Here is a 12767-nt window from a genome sequence, read left to right as displayed (position 1 = left end):
CCAAGTTGAACGTTTTACATCTAAGCTAGTGCTTTTGTTTTTTCATCAGGAAATGAAGTTTACATGGTTTCTACCTGTTTGTAATGCAGTATCCTGGGATTTAAGTAATTTGTTAATTGGCCTGAATTCTTTGAATATTTTAAACTTTAGTTTCCCATTGAGAGATATTGGCAAATGTTAGCAAGAAGTACAAGTCTGTGAAAGAAGGAATAAAGAACATTTTTGAAAGTAAAAATATATTTGGGAACGAGAATGGAAGTGTTTGGGAAAAAGTGGTGTGGATGATGCATTGAAACCCAGAGCATTTCTGCAAACATTCCCTTAAGATCACAGACAACTGAAGGGCCACATATTGTTAAGATATTGTACATTTCTCGGTGTATTTTTGATAGACTTAGAAACACTGTATCATTACACAATAAGAAACAAAAGAAAATTGATGCCATCTCTAGAATTTATGAGCACTTACAGGCTTAGGAAATGCCCCAAATTAGAAATGACCCATATGTATTTTCCATAAGCAAGTACCATATTAGTTAGAAAATATTCATTGCCTGACTGATAACCAAATCTCTTTGATTGGTTGTATCTCTAGATTCTTTATGATGATGGGAAAATGGTAGAAGAAGTGGACGGCCGAGCTACCCAGAAGTTAATTGTCAACCTGAAGCCTGCGAAGTCATATTCATTTGTGCTGACAAATCGTGGCAACAGTGCTGGGGGGCTGCAGCACAGGGTAACCGCAAAGACGGCACCAGATGTTCTACGTACCAAGCCTGCCTTCATTGGGAAGACCAACTTGGATGGCATGATTACCGTGCAACTGCCCGAAGTACCTGCAAATGAGAATATCAAGTAAGTTGATCGAAGGTTAGGGCTGAAGGATAGAAACGCATGTAAGCAAGAAAAAAAAGGTTAAATCTCGGGGCTGTGTGGTTATAAAAGACTATGTTGCTGTATGTAGAGTGAGAGTCTTCTGCACAGGCTCACAGTTTTGTTATTCAAGTTCTGTTGCATTGTGTTCTAGAGTTCATTGTGGCACAGATTCTCATCACTTTAACATTAATGAGAGTGTTTTTTTACGTACCAGAAATGGTATAATTTAGGAGAGACAGACAAATAGAACATGAACCTTACCATAAAGAAGTTTACGTCGTAGTGTATAGAAGAAAGAAACTTTAGGAAATCGGATACAAAAAAAAAAAAACAGTATAAGACACTGCTGTTTTACATGTGTGCTGAAAGACGGGAGAAATTTCAACAAGTTAAAGTTCAGAATGACATTAGAAGGAACATGAAAGCTAGAAAATGTAATTTCTTCTGGTTTGGATGGAGCGCAGTGTAGAGGCCAATGGGCCTGAGGTGGAAACTAAATCCAGTCAATTAAGTAGTTTGTTGGTTGTATATAGCTAGTTGATGGTAGCTAGTAGAAGAAAAAAAGTGTTTTCACCAAAGGATATTAAGTATGAGTACCGTGGTAGACCCTGGAGAACAAAAAAAGAGGATGTGGTCCCTGTCTTCGAAGAGTTTACCACAGAGTGAGGAATACAGAGAAATAGACACATGCAATATGTGCTAGCGATAGAATCATACTCTATCTTAAGAGTAGCTAATCCAGAATGAAATGGATCAAGAAAGTTTCTGAATTTAATCTTGAAGGACAAATAAGAGGCATACAAAAAAATCAGAGGGAGGAAATCGTATGCAAAGGCTCATTGGTAAAGGAAGCAAGTGATCCTGTAAGGCACGTGCTCAGAGAGCCAGGGCAATAGTAGTGAGAGGCAGGTATACAAGAGGCAAGTTGTGCTCAGAAGTTGGAACTGTATCCTATAGATAGTGACAGTCCATTAAAGGACTTTATGCAGGAGAGTGGCATGATATCATCTGTGAAGAATACCTAAGTTTCCTTTTTTGCCATTTTAGGAAATATTTATTGTGTGTCTGCTGCATGTTAGGAACTGTGCTCCCGGCTTGGGATAAGAGTAAACCCTTTGTCATTTCTTCTATCCCACATGATCAAGTTTGGATGAAACTTTCTATGAAAGGTTTGAAGGTCAAGCAGAGGCATTTATACATAGTTCATGGATGGTTGGAGCCTTTATATTTAGTAGCAATCTGGTGACATAATTTAGGAAAGTTCTTAGGGAAGATGGCTCCTGAAGGCATGTCGGAAGGATTGGAGCACCACAGAGAAAAGTTTTGGGCAGTCATTGTGCAGTTAGTTGACTCTAGGCAAGTAACAAGATTCTGAAGTGAGATGGTGATGGTGGAAATGGGATGCAGAGGCAGACAGAGAAGTAGGAATTGGCAGCTGTCTTAATGGAGGGATCGAGGCAGAGGAAAATGTCATAGCTGACTCTGAGGTCTGAGATTGGATGACAAAATAAATGATGCTGCCATTCATCCTGAAGGATGAAAGATCAGGAGGAAATTAATGAGTTTAATTTTGTGTACATTTTACATGAGGTGTCAGTGAAATCAGTCTCCATTTATATGAGTCTCCATTTTTGTCCACTCTTCTGTTTCTATCATTTAGAAAACTAAAAAGAAGAATGGAATATTAGTGTGATTTTGATTCTAACAAAATTTAGTATGAAAGGGCGATTTTATTTTTCTATTGTTTAAATATCCTATGGATATTGTCTGATCTCCCACCATAGTTCCAGACAATGTTGCAGGAATTCAGTGGAGAGAATGCTGACTTTCTCATGGCTCATGGCTCTTACAAAGTATAGGTAATTGGGGAATTTGGACAAGTAGAGAGTCAGGTGGAGTGGAGTCCTGTGATACCAAAAGTTAGTTGGATAGGGGAGGCCAGAGGAGGAGCTCCCAACCCCAGTTGAGTAGTTCAGGGAAGAGGCCCTGAAAAAAGCAACATCTAAGCTGAGGCTTAAAGAATCACAATAAACTTGTCCATGGGAGTGGGGGTGAGCAGACGCTGTTTCAGGCAGAGGACAGCACACGTGATACTGCCCAAGCAAGACAAAGACTGGCACTTGTTATTGGTCCACGTCTTACCCATCCATTACGACTTTTCAGCTGGCATCCAACAAACATGTATTCTAGACATACTGTATTGCCAGCACTAGGTCTGGAAATAGAAAGATGATGGAGATAAAGCCCTACCTTATAGTGGGAAAACAGATACAGGAAATAGATTAAAAGGTACTGTAGAAACATAAATACAGAATTCTAGCCCAACTTGGATGCCAAGGGAGATATCCAGAAGGAGCTGATATCTAATAAGTCTTGAACGATGAGAAAGATTTAGAGAAGGTAAAATAGTTGCAAACAATGAAGGAACAGTCCATATAGTTTGTATGGGCTATAGATTGAGTCTATTAAAAGCATGTGCTGTCTATTCAGGGAAGGTAAATGAAAGATGAAAATAGTGTCACATAATCTGTAGTTTTTACTATTAGATTTCAAGACTTTTCTTTATATATTAAAAAAAAGATTTTAATGGCTATTTACCAAATTAGTTTGGTAGAATGTCTCAGACATTATTGGGAAATGACATTTTAGTCCATTGGTGATAGACTTCTTTTTCATTTCCCAACCTCTGAATGAATTGAGAATATTGCAGAATATAGTCTCTCTCTCAGAATTTTTCTTTAGCTTGTTCAGATTTTCTTTGTTTTATTTATGTACTTCTTCTTTGTAATATTTGACATGGGAGTCAAAGAAAAGGGATAAAACTTTGGTAACAAAGATCACAGACTATTACAAAACAGAAAAAGAAAGCAAACCATTATGGAAAAAACGCTGTTCTAGAACTGAAGTAAAGATTCCCAGAAATATATTCTAAACACTCTGGGGGAAAGACAAGACAAAACTGGGGAAAAGTATAAGAACCATAAGAAGTGACAAGCAAATCTCCTGTTAGCAAAAATCCCTGGATAATTCATATTCACTATGTTTTTTAAAGGGATAATAGCATAAAGTTACCCATCCAGTCTTCTAGGTTGGTTCATGTGGTATCGTCAAGTATGACAAAAAGCTGTGTGCCGTGCGGTGCCACTTGCAGTTCAGAAATTAGAGTGGAGCTTTCTGTTAAGTATTATAAGGGAGAAATGAGGGGAGAAATCAGAATCGATTCCAGAGCTCTGCGGTGGGTTGCTAACTTGTATTTAGGTAAGAGCTAGCTACAAAGATGCTTCCAGTTTGTTTTTCTATCAAAATACAATTTTGATGATTGAACGGCTGTTTTGTTTATCAACAGAAACCAGGCTTTCCTCGTTTCCGGCCAAGATAATTGAGAGGTCTTGATCCCCACCTCCAAACTCCTCACCATAGGAAAATAAATCTATCTCGTGTAAACGTAATGCAGACATAGCTCCTTGCTTCTGTGATTTCACACTTGGGTTTTTGTGTGGAGAAGCTGGGAGCTTCCTCAGCGAAGGGCCAGATTTTTCACGAAACAGCCACATTGGTACTGCAGGTTCTAGTACTAGGAATTTTGTGGGGCTTCAACCTTCTCTTTGAATACATTTAGCGGGCAGAATGCTGGTCAGAAACTCTAGCAATGCCACCATCCGTCAGAAGCAAGTTGTGGTGACAAAGAGGACTTCTGTGACTCTATAGAGCAGGATTTTACTCTGATAAGAAAAAAAAGCACCACACAGATTGTACTCAGAGAAAAAGCTGCCAGAAGGTACCCAATGTAAATTAACTCCATAGCAACCATTTCATGTTTATGAAAAATAGAAATGAAGAATAAGGGCGTTTTATAAAATTTTAAATTTATTATCTCCTTTTTCTTTTAAAGAAAGACATTCTTGGAAGCAAAGTTGTTTCATAACACACGTGCACCACTATTATCAGCTCTGTGTATAAGCTGTTTAATGTTTAATTCACGCATCATATGTTTGTTAACTGAAGTGGTAAAGGCTTAAATTTGTATAGAGCTTTACAATTTACTGAAGGTATTAGAGCATTTCACTTAAGTCTCACAATAACCCTGTGAGGTAGGTGGGTCTCCCCTTTTACGGGTGAGTAAAGTGAGGCCCAGAGACACTAAGTGGCCCAGCCAAGATCATAGAGTTGATTCTGCTAATAGTTAATAGGGACAGAGGACTTCCTAGGTGTTCTTCAAAGGACACTGCACGCAGTGACTGCTGTAATCTTCACACCAAGGGTCCTCTTCATTTTACAGCTGACGAAGCTATAAGGTAGTATACTAATTTGCCCTGGCAACACAATAGCAGAACCAGAGAGGAAAGATTTGAACTTAGGCAGTCTGGCTCCAGAGTCTACATGTTGAACCACAACCATGCCTCTGTGACCATAAAATGATTGACCAAACCAGGATATTTTTTCCCAGGACAATTACTAAACATCTAAGAACTCCATAACAATTAGATGTCAATAGGACTGCCCCAGCCAAACCTCAGAACCAAGAGGAATCAGGTACATGCACTTGGCCACGGATTATGGAAATGTATGTTAAATGTGGAACAATAAAATCAGTAGATTGTCATGAGAATTTAGAGGAGAGGTAAAGGGAGAGGCTAGACACAGTCAGCATTATCATCTGCCATTTTACAAATGAGGAAAATGAGGCTTAAGACAATTAATAACTTGTCTGACAACACATAGCTTAAAAGATTAGAAACCTTAATTTAAACAGAGAAACTAGAAAGATCATTCAACCTGCTTTGGTTTTCCTGTGGTTAATTAATTTGATTTAAACAATATATACCCAAATGACCAAAGCCAGGAAAAAAAAAAATCAAAAAGTTATTCAAGGCATGACATTCATCATTAAACTCTGAGACAAATTTTGACCTCCCAGTTAAATAATGAGTTGGAGAATGCTAGTATGGACTGTTAATACAAAAAGCCTGCCAGAATTTGCAGTGGTACTGCCACAAAGACCAGAGCTCACCTTCCCATATAATTATATGGAACTGGGCCCCTTGATGATAACATATTAAATAAAATTAGTAAAACTTTACATAGTATAATTAAAATTCTGAAGGTTATATTTAACTTATCTAATTAAATCTAATACACTGGGAAAACACAGCTTACATTATAAGTAGTCAAGGGCTCTCCAGATATATTGATTCTCAAGTTATTTCTTTTCCATTAGTTTAATAGTGAAGGTCTATGTTGAAAAGGGTATTTTGAAGGCTAAACTTCAGCCTTGAGTTAGACAGGCAAACAGAGTATAAAGTTTAATTTTACCCATATGGGAAGCTGCTCTATGTCCAAAAGCAATTTTTTTGTTTGTTCGTTTGGTTTTTGCATTTCAAGCAAGTTCTTTCAGTTCATATGATTTGGTTGATATGAATTTGCAGGGTGTATGTTAGTTCCTCACTTTACAGAGTCATCCTACCTTACCTAATACCACATGACATTAGACCCAGGATCACCGCTTTGCTGGTAACTAAAAGACATTTAGGCGTGTCATTAGGCTGGTTTGGAGAAAAGAGAAAAGCTTGATGAGGTTTCAAGTTGGAAAGTTCTAATGCAAGAGAAGGGCCTCACAGTGTTTTTGACTTCCTGATCTAGGGGAGGCATAAATCCCCAAGAGTTACCTGTTTCACCCACTTCCACTTTTCAGTGAAAAAAGAACTCAGTGATAAAATGGCAACGTTAGCAAATTTGGGGAAATTATATGTGTACCTGCTTTAGCAATGTGTTTCTAAGTATATGAATATGTCTTAAACGTACAAGAAAATTATGGACTAAAAATGGTTCATTGAGACCATGTAATAGGGGTCATTGGTCTAAGCAGAGGTCAGGGAAGGTTTGAGTTAGGAAGTAAAAAAGTGAGTTGCTATTTGAGGAAAGAGAGAAGATAACTTGGGATTTGTTGGGAGTGACAGAAGGTTCTAGACAGATGGTACAGAATGATCAAAGACAGAACGGACCAAGTACATTCAAGAAACTAAAAGCCCACCAGGGCGTAGCTCAGAGAGCACAGAGAGATGGATTCAGGCAAAGATCCTGCTGAGTCGTGTAATGCCTTTGGCATTTATCCTAAGACAAATGAGGATCAATGGAAATATTTTTAAAAATGGAAATGTTACAATTAATTTTCTACTGCGAAATGAAAATTTCAGAGACTGGACTAAAGGGAGCTTAAGTCAACGGAGAGAGAAAATTAGGAGACAAAGTTAGGAGCAACCCAGGCATGAGACAATGGAATGAAGCCAGAGCGGTGGCAGTAGAGATGGGGAGAAGTGAATGCACTATAGATAGTTTGGAAGTAATAGGACTTAGCGGTAGTTTGGGTATGAGGGAGGGAGAGAGTTAATGCAGATCATCAGTGATAACACCTAGGTTTACAGCATGTGCCCTAAAATGGATCATGGTGCAATATTAGAAGAGGAGGCGTCTCTTTTGTTTTATGTTAACCACAGTAAATTTGAGGTACTTTTGTGACATAGAAATGGAGACATAAAGTTGGAAGCGGGTAAACTTGTGGAGCTCAGAGGAGTGTTCTGGGCTGAAGATGTGAATCTGTAAATCATTTGCATCTAGGGGATAACTGATTCCCTGAGCTGGAATGAGATCCCTTGGGAAGAAAAGAGGAAGTAAAGACAAATCCTTGGCTAGATCCTTGAGGAACGCCACCGTTGAAAAGCTGGGTAGCAGGTAATAAATCCTGCTAAAGAAATAAGGTTAACATGGTGAGAGATTTAAGTAGAAAACCAGGAGAGTTAGATACAGAGAAAGAACTGAATATGTTTCATGGAGGGTGTTATGAATACTCAGATTCTGATAAAAGATCAAGTAAGGGGCTTCCCTGGTGGCACAGTGGTTGAGAGTCCGCCTGCCGATGCAGGGGACACGGGTTCGTGCCCCGGTCCGGGAAGATCCCACATGCCGCGAAGCGGCTGGGCCCGTGAGCCATGGCCGCTGAGCCTGCGTGTCCGGAGCCTGTGCTCCACAACGGGACAGGCCACAGCAGGGAGAGGCCCGCATACCCCCAAAAAAAAGATCAAGTAAGAAGAGAGTGAAAAATTCTCCTTTTGCTGCAATACTGATGACCCAGGTGAAGGTGGTGAGTTGGGCAGATGAGGCCGGAGCTAGAGCACAGTTGACTGGGAAGTGAATGGAAGGTAAAGGCATGGAGAACAGCAAGAACACACAGCTCTTCTCAGAACTGGGGCAGTAAGAGGTAGGAGAGAGAGAGAAAGTGATGACTGGAGCAGGATGTGGTTTGTTTTGTCCTGCCAGTGATGGAAAGCTAATCGACAGAATCCAACGAGGATGGAGAAATCGAGATATATGGGAGACAAGGGGTATAGTATATGGTAGACATCCAAAGAGAGTGAGATGCAGGACCCAATTCAAGAAAAAGTAATTGGCTCTGGAAAGTGTAGTCAGCCCTTCTACGGTACCGATCGGAAAGATTATGGTTTGCACTCAGATATAGGTCGGCTTGTAGTTTGTTAGACGACGAGGGAATGCTTGTCTAAATCTTTTTCTTTTCTCTGTGTATAAGAGCGCAGGCCATCTTCTAGTGGAGAGGCATGTATGTCCAAGATTTGAGGCCAGGGGAGGAAGTGTGAAAAACTTACTGTGAAGATTGGATGGACTAGGTAACTAGAGAAGCTGTGGCTGTATTGCCAGGCAGTGTTGAAGGCCTGTTTGGAGTTTGCCGAATATGAACTTATGGCATCATTCTACCCTGTGCGTTATTTCTCAAGCTGTATTCAGCTCCTTGGGTTCAGGCACAGAGAAAGGCTATCAGATTTTAGCTAAGGCCGAATGGGGGATGTGGGTTTTGGAAAAGAAGAGCTCAAGAAATTGAGAGCCCTGGGTGGTGCATGGGCCAGCCCTCTGAAGGTTGAAGTCACCCAAAATGACGGCCAAGTTTGGGAGGAAAGAAAAAGACCGTTAACCCCAGGAAAAACAAAACAAAAACTTCCATAAAGGAAAGATTCTGAAGAGGTTGGTAGATGGCAGAAATCAGTAAGAGAGGACCATAGCATAGCTGAATTGTACGAGCTTCCAAAAGGAGGGCTTATTGTGATTTTTGCAAAGGGGTGGAGGAAAAAATATCTGCAAGAAGCAACAGTGAACCGGGAAAGAAACCCAAACCCTAAACCTGAGGTTCATGGGCAGAGGAAGAGAGATAAATTAACAGCCACCACGTGAGAAGTCTGGAAAGAAAGCAGTATCCTCAGGGGGAAAGTTAGGCTTCAGGAATGGCAAATACGAGGTTCTTTACAAAGTCACAGCTGCAGAGAATACAGTTGAAATGTATGGATTTGGACCCAGGAGTTCCAAATTCCCAACACCCCGTTTCTTTCAATAGGCGAGAGCTGCTTTGAAAGGCTCCACTTGGGCTGCTCTAGATGAATGCTTTAGTGATCGTGGAGAGAAAAGGTTATGGATATCCAGCCACACTGTTAATTAATTGCTATGGGGAAGGCTGTTCAATTCTTATCCGAGCCACAAATGAAATGAATAGTAGGGGAGTGCTGCAGAACGGATTCTTTCTTCATGTACAAGAATGGCAACTCAAAGTATGAAAGCAGAAGAAAAATTAATAGGATTCATCAGCTTAACCTTGATTTACAAGATTCTGAACGAGGACAGTGGGAGCTCCCTGATCATGTGCAGTATCATTACTTTAGGCAAAGAGAAGCTGTCGTGACTTTGTGCAATTGGTAGTGAAAAGCAAGAGGTTCCCTGACAAGTGTGTTTATCGAGTCCATCTGCAGTGCTATTTTGTACGCCAGGTTGCAGCCCCTGTCATTCTTCTCCATGCTCATTTAACATGATGGGCCTTTTTGGCAAATCCTTCGGGTGGTGGGAAGACAGGAAGAGGAGGAAGCTTACTCTGGGCCATAAAAGATACTGGCCTCTCTCACATACTCCACTATTCCTTCTCATTACCCTCCTTGATCATCATCATTGTTTGTAGGAAAGAAAATGGATGGCTAAGTGATGTGACCCCGTGAGCCTGATGATGAGTTGCTCAGAGCACCGTGGAGAGCGGATTCTGCTGTAGTTGTCTGGTTTGACTTGAATTCTTGATCAGGGGGAAAAAAAAGTTTGATAAGTCCTTTAATCTACATCTCAGGGAGTTTCACTGTGTCCTACTGTGGCTGTGTTCAGATCCATCTCTCCCACCATGATGGTCGGTACCAGCCAGTAGCAGCTGGCATCTGTGAAGTGCTACGTGACACACACTGTGCTAAGCACTTTGTGTTCATTTGTTTTATTTCTCCAGAATAAGTCTGATATTATTTACTCTAATTTCAGTATATGCAACTGAGATTCAGGGATGTTAGATGATCAGCCCAGGATCACACAGCTCATGAGTGGCAGATCCTAAATTCTGGGCCAGATGCATCTCTAAATGCCACATTCTCTACCGGAACACTCTAGATCAGCCCTGCCCAACAAATGTAACGAGAGCCACATGTGAAATGTTACACTTTCTAGCAGCTGTGGTAAAAAGTACAAAGAAACAGATGTAATTAATTTTAATTTCATTTTTTACAAAACGCATTATATCCAGAATATTATCATTTTAACATGTGATCACTATTAAAAAATTATTGCTGAGATATTTTACATTTAGTTTTCATACTGAGTTTTCGAAATCCAGTGTCTCTTACAGGTAGAGCACATGTCAGTTCAGACTAGCCACATCTCAAGTGCTTGATAGCCGCAAGGGGCTAGCGGCTACTATACTGGACAGAGCTGCTCCAAACTCTGTTTGTGGAAACAGAGTTCATTATCACACAGGGTTTGCTGAGTTTATTACACGTTTTGCTTTGCAATAAGAACAAACAGGCCTTCCTGTGTGTACTATTAGTCTCTGTAATAAAATGTGATACAAGCTTGCTAGCACCCAGCCCGTTCTCATCCCTTTCCTCTGAGAGGCAGAGGTAGGGGGGTGTGTGTATTCATTTCCACAATAAATTTCCGTAAAAGTGCTTTATGATACAGAGTAAATGAAACAAAAGCAGATTATTGCCATAGTTAAGAGATATATCTCTCTCTCTACATATATAGGTTTGTATCCCCTTACTATCTGTTTTAACTTGAGCGATTATTCAGTCTCGTGTAGCTGTCTTTTTTTCTCTTACCTGTCCTTAAAGGATTTTTGAGAGGGCAAAATGAGATTATGCATTTACTGTAATACCTAAAAAGTAGGAAGTGATGAATGTGGTGGCTATTATTATACCTTACATTCAAAGTCCTTGTATAGTTACTACCAAAAATCAGTATGAGCAGAGTCCCTAACTCTGAATATAAGAGCACAGTATACACTATACGGAAGTTACAAAACAACTTTACAAATAACCCACATCTATTTGGCGACAAGGAACCTTTATACATAAATTGTAGTTGACCGTTCTCAGTGTGAGGACTCGCTTACTTTTGTCCCTTCCTATAGAGGTATTATACTGAGACCTATTTTGAAAGCCCTTAGGTAGTGACTGTCTCCAAATTTCTGCAGTACCTACCTTAAGGTTTGCAATTTGATGGGTAGAAAGAGAGGGGAACCTTTACATCTTTACATAATTGTGAGATGATGAGTAATTTTTATGCTTTTAATTTTTTATCCAAATAAAATGTATTTTAACGGTGTATGAAGAAAACCGTTGTCATCGTCATCGTGTAGGCATTTGGATGAGCTTAGAGTAATTTTTATTACACATCTTCTTTAAAAAAAAATCATCTTATAAATTAATGTCATAGAAAATTCTTGGTTCAGCAGCCTGTGGTGGTAGATTTCAATATACCCACCTTGTATGTGTCCAGCACCAGGGTACTAACGAACTATTTCCACGCTGTTTATGGTACCTAATAAAGGTCAGTCAACCGCGGTGATATTACCATACAAGATGACTGAAGTCACACATAAATGTCTATCCATGTTGTTTTGAAAATTGAACAAACAGGTGGTTATTTGCCATTGATGGACAAGTCACTCCATATCCATAATTTGCCTTCAGTCTCAATCTTCAGGTCTGTGGAAGATTTAAGGATATATCCATTTTCTTTTCCCTCCGAACTAACCTTATTTTTGTCTATCTATTCTTGTGCAGAGGTTACTACATAATAATTGTGCCTTTGAAGAAATCTCGTGGGAAATTTATCAAGCCATGGGAGAGTCCAGATGAAATGGAATTAGATGAGGTAACTATGTGTTTTGGGCTGTGCCGTTCATTACTTATTTAATTTTTAAAATAGCCCTCTCCTCTCTATGGAGACCTTTCAGCATCTAATCTGGGTGCTGACTCCTACATGGCTGGCTGGTCAGCTGGCTACTCAGAAGGTTCACTGCTACGGGTGTGTTAACCTCTTGGGGTCCCAACAAAGAGCTTTTTGATTTAATTAAAAGACATTAAGCTGTTGTAAAGCTTACAACCTATCTGATCTTTGTTGGCTTTAATATTTTGCCCCGTGCCCCTTGTAAAACATGATGCAGAGGTGTGGAAGGTGAAGTGAATTGTCAGCAAAGACTTTATCACCATTGCTATGAATTCCAAGGTATGCTTCGTCAGTGCAGTGGTAGCTGAGGCTGTTAAAAATGCTAAGTTGCAGTTTGCACCAGAGTTCAACACTTGACCTGCTATGTGTCTGACAGAATTGTGCTGGTTAGCACATATTTGCTTCATTCTATATTTTGTAAGATATCAGAATCAAAAATGCATGAGCTTCAGGGGCAAATAAAACAAATCACAGAATTTTGAGCTGAGCAAGAAATACGGTACAAACAACAGAGCAAATACTAAATACTATTAATTTCTAAAATCTTACAATAACAATAGGTACCTTGGTCCTCT

The 12767-nt window shown here is 39.8% G+C and overlaps 1 protein-coding gene across 5 annotated transcripts in view; it reads left to right on the top strand.

Annotated features, from left to right (window-relative positions):
- Positions 1-12767, top strand: part of PTPRD (protein tyrosine phosphatase receptor type D) — a 418376-nt gene that overhangs the window by 260553 nt on the left and 145056 nt on the right. For all 5 annotated transcript variants that reach the window (XM_007468403.1, XM_007468405.1, XM_007468404.1 and 2 more), the window contains 2 exons: positions 596-855; positions 12027-12117. In XM_007468403.1, coding sequence (XP_007468465.1) covers positions 596-855; positions 12027-12117 — 351 coding nt within the window. The remainder of the gene's footprint in view (positions 1-595; positions 856-12026; positions 12118-12767) is intronic.

Source organism: Lipotes vexillifer, unplaced genomic scaffold (genome assembly GCF_000442215.2).
Source record: "Lipotes vexillifer unplaced genomic scaffold, Lipotes_vexillifer_v1.1 scaffold45, whole genome shotgun sequence".
Classification (NCBI taxonomy): Eukaryota; Metazoa; Chordata; class Mammalia; order Artiodactyla; family Lipotidae; genus Lipotes; species Lipotes vexillifer.
Note: the sequence above shows the minus strand (reverse complement) of the source record. Positions and strands in the feature narration are given on the sequence as shown.